We start from the raw sequence: 7,324 nt of genomic DNA on the forward strand, positions 1-7,324 counted from the left end.
TGCTGCTGTTTCATTTGACACAGCAGTGATGTTGATTGTATTGTTTCCCAGACAAAAGGCAGATGTTACCAGGTGATGGTGGTGTTTTTTTGTCTAGTAGAAAAAAATGCTACACAGGTGCAACAAGGCACTGGAGGCCACTGATTGTAAAAGAACAAAATGATGTGATAAAGATGAAGAAGATACCAGTGTGTTAAAAGACTGGTTCAACATACTCAAAACATCCATAACCTTTTTCAAACACCGAGCTGTGCGTGTTACAAATACCAGTGCAAATATTGTCGTGACAAAATTGTCTGCGCACAAAAAAGAAAGGGTATCATCTGTGGTCTGACAGTAGAGGTCCCTCTTCTTGTTGTGGAGCCATCTTTGACATGACTCAGTGGAGAGATTTTCTCGTTCAGTGCAAACCAACTCTAAGTTTTCCAGTTCATCACAGGGAATCATCTTGTCTCTGAAAAAGTATCATGCTAACAATAGACTCTTTTCTTGCGGAGGTGTGGTTGAGGGCCAGGCCAGAGGCTCACCCAGAAAGTTTGGAGCGTGAAGTCCACATTGGACCTGGACCAAAGCTTGTTCTAGATGTAGCTCAGTGGATGAAAGAAACTAAGATGTCTCAAAGGCCTCCTTCTGATTCTCAAGACTCATTCTTGCCTTATAGCTGTGATTAGAGTGCCAGCTTTCCTCCCCCCAGGTCTACGCTCAGAATCTACAGCCAAGTCAGAGCCAGCAGAATGAAATTCACCTTCTTTATTGTTTCACAAACAAGAAGAAACTCTCTCTGTTAGACCTATAATAAAGTATTCTAGCATCTAGTTTGTCACATAATGTATTTACAGTAAGCTATTTAATGACTCATAAAACATCAAAATATGTTTTTGTTTTGTTAAAATCTATTGTGGCATTACATATTTCTATTCGTCTTCAATCACTTTAATTGGCCGATCTGACAACTACAACAATGTTATTTTGTTTACTGTAAAGATATATTTCTTAAGTCCCCAATCGTCATGACTCCATCTGCCTGGAATGTTGCATCTTAAGAAATATCATCACATTTCACTAAAGACCCAGCACGTGGCAGAAGAACGTAGGTGACCTTTGTCCAACTTTCAACCCAGAAACAAAAACATTTGTAGAGGTTCTTTTACAGTTTTTTTTCTCTCTCTCTCTTTTCTCTGAAGTATATGGAGAGCAGTGTTATGGAGAGGACAGAGAACCAGGCAGAGAGAGGGAGGGGGGTGGTCGGCGAGCTTTGGAGGAAATCTGGAACCTATAAACTTGGGCAACTTCTATGACAAGAAGCAAACGTCACAACGGTTCAATTTGGTTGGCTGTACGACACACCTTTGTCTCCGCCTCGTCCCTTTGATCGGACCAATTGCTTCAAATTTGTTCTTCCTGTTGTCTTAAGCTCAGCTGTCAAAAAAAAAGACCTCCGGACCAATCAGGGAGTCAAATGGGTGGGAAGCTGAAAGTTTCACGGTCCCCTCCCTTTAAAAAGTCAGATTCGGGTTGCTGCTGTCTCACATGCAGCTACAGGAGCGGAGCATGAGAGCAGTCCAGTTTGCCGATGCAGTGTATGCGCTGACAGAGAATGAGTAGAAATCGCTGGCAGATTTCCATGCGTGTGGATGAAGAAGCGTTGTCGCAATCTAAACCTTAGAGCTGATTACGCTCCCATTTTGGCTTAACACGTTTAGATGTGACAAAGTGAGAATCTTATAACTTTTGGAGAAAGTAGAGCGACACAGCAGAGGCCCAGAGGAACACAGAAGGTAACGGAGGGAGTTTCTGAAGACGAACGGAGCCAAGAAAACTGTGCGAGAGAAGCAGAGGGGGAGTGGAGAGAAACATACTGAAGAGAAGAGAGAAACACTGAGATATTCAAAGAAGAAAAACGTGGCCAAGCATGAGAGAGGAGGAGCAGTCTAATGATGACCACCCTGAGGGAGGGGTGGTTTCCAGCCAGGACAACATGGGTAGACCACCTTCTAACGCATGTCCCGTTGTTGTAGAAACACCAGGGGCCACCGGGCGTAAAAGGCAGACAGGCTCACATCCGGAGGATCACGTCGCCACAGTTGCTCCCGCCACAGTAGTGGATGATAGCAAAGTCAAGCCAGGGGACGAGATCCAGGTCTACACTCCTTCTGGAACCAAGAGACTTAAGAGGAGTCCTCTGCACCGGCCACCTTCCTCAGGCCCCTCCCTTTCCCCCGTCCCCGGTCCTAGTCCTGAAGACCTCTTAGCCCTCGAGGACCCGCACGGCCAGCGGGTGATTGCCAACATCCGGGAGCGCCAGCGGACACAATCTCTGAATGACGCCTTTGCCTCGTTGCGTAAAATAATCCCCACTCTCCCCTCTGACAAACTGAGCAAGATCCAGACACTCAAGCTGGCATCGCGCTACATTGATTTCCTGTACCAGGTGTTGGAGAGCGACGAGATGGACTCTAAACAAGCTGGATGTAACTACCTTGCACATGAAAGACTGAGCTACGCCTTCTCTGTGTGGAGGATGGAGGGGGCCTGGTCGACCATGTCCGCGAGTCACTAACCCTGCCTGGAAGAAAGATTTGTCCTTTGACTGCTAAAACCTTACGCCTAAAACCTCCTCATGACGGAAATATTCTTACAGACAGCTGACAGTGGACTCACACTAATAAACTCCTCAACGTAGCTCATCTGTTTGCCTCAGTGGAAAGACTATCTGACACCTCGATGAGAAGAGTTTGGTAGTTTGAAGCCACTACCCTTTCATGTAAATTGCAGTAACTTCCATTGTTGTCAGACCAGATATCTGATGTAAATATGAATTCTTATCATTCTATTGTTGAGCTCTTACTGCTCATGTGTGTCAGTTTTGGAGAAATGTACCAAAACAGGGACATTGTGCTCAGTGTGTGATTCCTAGTATTTTTTGAGGATCTTTTTTTACGACACTTGTCCTCTGTTTACATCGATCACAGGGGACGACAGGACAGGCGAGAGACAAAAACAGCCGGACTTCATTCTACATTCATTCAGTTCAACCAGCTGATGGTTAAGGATACCCTTTCCTTAATGTTGCCTCCACATGACAGCACGGCTTGTTCTTCCAGGAGCCCCCCCCTCCGGACCCCTCAGCTCTTCCTGGATTGCGAAGCTTGACCTCTGGTTTCATCCCTATCTTTTATCACCCTTAACCTCCATCAGTCAACATCACATCATCATCATAGGTATGCATACTCTGAGCCACATTTGATCTTTAGTTCATGTTTTTATTTGATTTAATTTCTGCATTGAAGTACTGCACTGGTTTTATGTAATATAGTATGCGCAACATGGGATTAGAAGAAGGTCAGAACTGGAAAGACAAAATTTGATATTTCAGACCTCTGACATTTCCATACCCTTTCAACTCCTACTTTTCCAAGACTCTGACATACTGTGAATCCCTGACCACCTCTGAACCCAAGCGACGGTGGAAAAAGGAGCTGCGGGCGGCTGTCATCCTGACTAAAGTTTCTTCTCTTTTTACCCAAACCAAGCCCCTTTGTTTCTTCCAAAGCCAAAAAAAAGCCTCTCCTCTAGAAATTCTTTCCTCTCATTTCGGCCCAAATTTGCTTGCGTTGCATGAAAGCGCGATACAGCTACAGCGAGCTGACGAGGAGGCGTAATGAAAACAAATGGTCTTAAAAAGCCATGAATCATGTGTGTTGCCATCAAAGGGAGAGACTGATGTGGCTTCCCGCCGTAAAACCACTGGGAGTGATAGAGGAGGTGAGGGCTGATTTATATGCACACAAATGAGCTTACATGCACAGGTATCTTCATGCGCACGCAACCATGCACAAAAACCTACACATACATGTCTTTTTCTCTAAAAGTCGAATACACAATTACCAAATTATACAAAAAAGCCAGTTTTTAGAGTTGCTGTACCTCTGATTCTGTCCTTACGTAAAACAGATGTTAATGCCAAGCAAACGTCACCGGCAACATTAGCTTTCATTTCATATGAAACCAAACTACAAAAACATAAAGGTTGCCTTGCTGTTTGTACTCAACACATATCAATGACAAACCACTTGTTCCTTCATTGCCAGGATGCAGCAACCTATCATTAGAATGTGCAGGGAGGTAGCTAATGTTTCCAGCTCCTATAAAGACGCTTGAAGTCTTTTTTTACCGAGCCCCAGCAGTCAGCACAGTGTGGGCTCAGAGGACGAACCTTGACTGACACGTTAGAAGCAACTTGACATTTCAAAATAATTCAGTTCTGGGACAAAAGTGAAAAAATGCAGCCCCTAAGCAGTTTACATAGAAAGTTCAATTTCAGTCGGCATTCATCAAATTACTGAGACTGGACGACAGCCACATTTGGAAAAACAGCGATTCACTGAAAAAGAAAACTGTTGGACCAACTTTAGAATGACTGATACTTGGTGACTTACAAATGAATTAAGTTTAACTTAACAAGTTATTTTAAAACACTTGCTAACTTTAATTTGAAGAAACAGAATTCAATTGTGTGTCACCAATTTAAGTATTTTTTTAAAGATGGTAATACATTTTCTTTTTTCAGTGTTCAGTGCAGTACAGGGATGCCAGGGTGAGAAAGTAAAAAAAAACAGTAATATTTACTTCTGTTTTTATGCAATGATGAAATTAATTAAGAAAATGACTTATCTTCTTCTTTCCATATAATATTAGAATATAAGTGCCTCATTATTGTCTTCTGGAGCAGTAATGTGGGAGAGTCTTATTCATACGTGCAACATTAAGTGATATAAACATTAAACTGTGTCCAGTGTGACCATCACAAACTCTTATATGAATATCAATTGTTACCATAGTAACATGTCTGTATTTCTATCTTTCCAGCTGCTGAATAAAGTGACTGATCTTCCTTGTACATCTCTACTCCTTGCTACAATTTCTAATCATGTGGATTTGATGGCAATGGAAACCTTTAGGTACCTCATGTTTGAATTAAGGAGAGAGACTGTTTAAGAGACTTAATAAAAGGCATCAGGATACAGACAGACATCGGGACGTTTCTTTGGACCAGCCAAACAATCTAAAAGATGCCATATATCGAGAAGATAACAACATTACTGAAGAAGTTTGAGCATTTTGTTTTTGTTTTTGTTTCATACTATTTTCCCCTATTAAATTGTTCAAAGTGAATTTATACAATTGCTGTCACCGGAAAAAACATTTAACCTGCAGTTAAACCAAGACTTCACCTTCAGACGTTACATTATAGTGTGTTCATCTCCTGTGAATCAGTTTACAGAGGGTGGCTGTGTGGCTGTGTGTTGCATTTACTTGAAGTATGTACAGTGTGGTGCTCTATGTGAAATGAATGACACACTTTGACTGATTATAAACATCCCAAGCAGAGAAAGGCTTGCAGACCTAGATGTAGTGATACATAAAGGACACAAAAACATATTTGTCTGTAAGAAAATAAAACTGTCTTCAAACTATTGCTGACGTTCCAGTTGTTTCTTAAACTGGCCGAGGAACAGCGCAGAGATTTACTGTTCGTCCTGCTGGCACCACACCCTCTTTGTCTCCTGTCTCACTTGTTAAACTGTCTCTCTTGTTTTCCCTTCCTTCCTCCTTCCCCCGCTCGCTCTCTCCCGCTCTCTCTCTCTTTCCCTCTCCTTCTCTCTCTCGCTCATTTTTTTTAATGAGGTCTCTCTGTGCCTTTGCCTGGCCGGTCAGGGACAGTTAATTCCTCAAAAAAAGAACATGTTAATGTGCAATTAAGGACTCAAGGAATATTTATAGCCTGTATGGACTTACCCTCTAGGTTGTAACTTGATCCTATTCCAGTTGTGTATCTTGGTGCTTGAAATCATTAAAACTTTGGACGAAAACACTGAAAAGAGAAACAGCATAGCTGAACTAAACTGATCAGTAACTTGCTTTTGTAATTCAGTATCACCGAATGTTGGCCATATTGCATTATGTCAAACCATGAAAAATAAAAACTCCTGGCAGTGAAGTGACTGGTAGTCCCACATCTATCATAAGACCTCATACATAGAAACAACACACAAACTTTGTCCCAATTCCGGGGCCGGCTTCTTCAGAGGATGTGGTCTATGAGGCTCACGAAGACCAAACGGAAAATAAACGGCCTGTTCTATGGAGGATTTTTGTGATACGCGTCACCAGTGTGTCACGCCCTTACTGCTGTCGCTTAGCAACAGCTGCAGTTGGACGCGCCAAAAGTGTGATACTGACTTCTTGATGCTTACTGGTGCCATGACATCTTTGAAAAACAGTTTGTCACTGAAGCACAGTGAATTCTGGGATAGGTTGACCTGGGGAGGATCTACCTGAGCCTTTGTTTCATGGGATAGAAGGACGCATTTGTCGGCTGAATTCGAAAGAATATTATTTCGAGTATTCGAAAGAGGACAGCCTGGTCACACCGCTGTGATGCAATCAGTATTTAAACGCAGCCGAAGGATTCAGCCCCTGAATTGAGACACAGCTGCTGTCTCTTCAGTCCACTTATTTCTGTAGACTTAGCATCCTTGATTTATTTAATCCTCAGTGCAAGTTAATAAGAAGCAAAGGTAGAGTCTCTCACAGATCAGAAGATTTAATAATATTTGATATATTCAGTATTGGCAGAGCTTGAAAATTGTATATAAATGGCATTCAACATTTAGCTGCACTTTACATTAAAGTTATGTGGTAATCTGCTCTTATCTTAAGGCTGCTGCACACTGGAGGATAATCGGACAGATTTTAGACCTGATTTGCCCCTTCTGACAATCACAGGGTCGGGGAGAGTATCTGCCCAAATAATCCTGAAGTGGGAGATGTTTACAAACTAATCTTAATGCTACCCATTAAATTGGAGCCTCTGCAATCTCCAATCGTAAATATCAAACTTGTTTGATATAATCGGTATCGTGACCTGACCGGGAGGCGTCACCAACCGGATGTAGCATACTGGTACAGCTGTGACTGAAAACAACAACACATTTCCAACTCACCTCCAGCTCGCGCTGCAAAATGTATACTCCTTCTCAGCTATGATTTCATCAATGTTTTTTTATTTTAGTTTTTTTGTCCTCCTTCATGTTTATTTTTGGTGGCGGTAACACACCTAAAAGTTGTTTGCCAACCGCCATTAAAAAACTGAAGAAGAAAAATTAGACTATCGCAAGTTTCTGTGAGATTCCAAATCTCTTGAATTGCCACTGTGAAATTGTTTCCTACAAACGACAAGTGTGTGGTCTGATGTTCTGGCCAGATCATCCAGTGTGTGTGTTCTGACGATTAAATGATTACAAATCTGTTAAACCTGTCA

General features: G+C 42.2%; 1 protein-coding gene across 3 annotated transcripts; it reads left to right on the forward strand.

Annotated features, from left to right (window-relative positions):
* The first annotated feature begins 1,537 nt into the window (after positions 1-1,537).
* Positions 1,538-5,477, forward strand: LOC117764970 (twist-related protein 2-like). 3 transcript variants are annotated; one of them, XM_034591155.1, is made up of 3 exons: positions 1,538-2,808; positions 2,973-3,221; positions 4,870-5,477. In XM_034591155.1, exon 1 carries the CDS (start codon positions 1,913-1,915, stop codon positions 2,558-2,560), a length of 648 nt encoding a protein of 215 aa, XP_034447046.1. In that variant the 5' UTR covers positions 1,538-1,912; the 3' UTR covers positions 2,561-2,808; positions 2,973-3,221; positions 4,870-5,477. The 3 variants fall into 3 exon arrangements, with proteins under 3 accessions (XP_034447046.1, XP_034447047.1, XP_034447045.1); XM_034591156.1 differs by having other exon boundaries at positions 1,538-2,764; XM_034591154.1 differs by having other exon boundaries at positions 1,538-3,221.
* The last annotated feature ends 1,847 nt before the right edge of the window (positions 5,478-7,324 follow it).

Source organism: Hippoglossus hippoglossus, chromosome 7, assembly GCF_009819705.1.
Source record: "Hippoglossus hippoglossus isolate fHipHip1 chromosome 7, fHipHip1.pri, whole genome shotgun sequence".
In the NCBI taxonomy this organism is placed as follows: domain Eukaryota; kingdom Metazoa; phylum Chordata; class Actinopteri; order Pleuronectiformes; family Pleuronectidae; genus Hippoglossus; species Hippoglossus hippoglossus.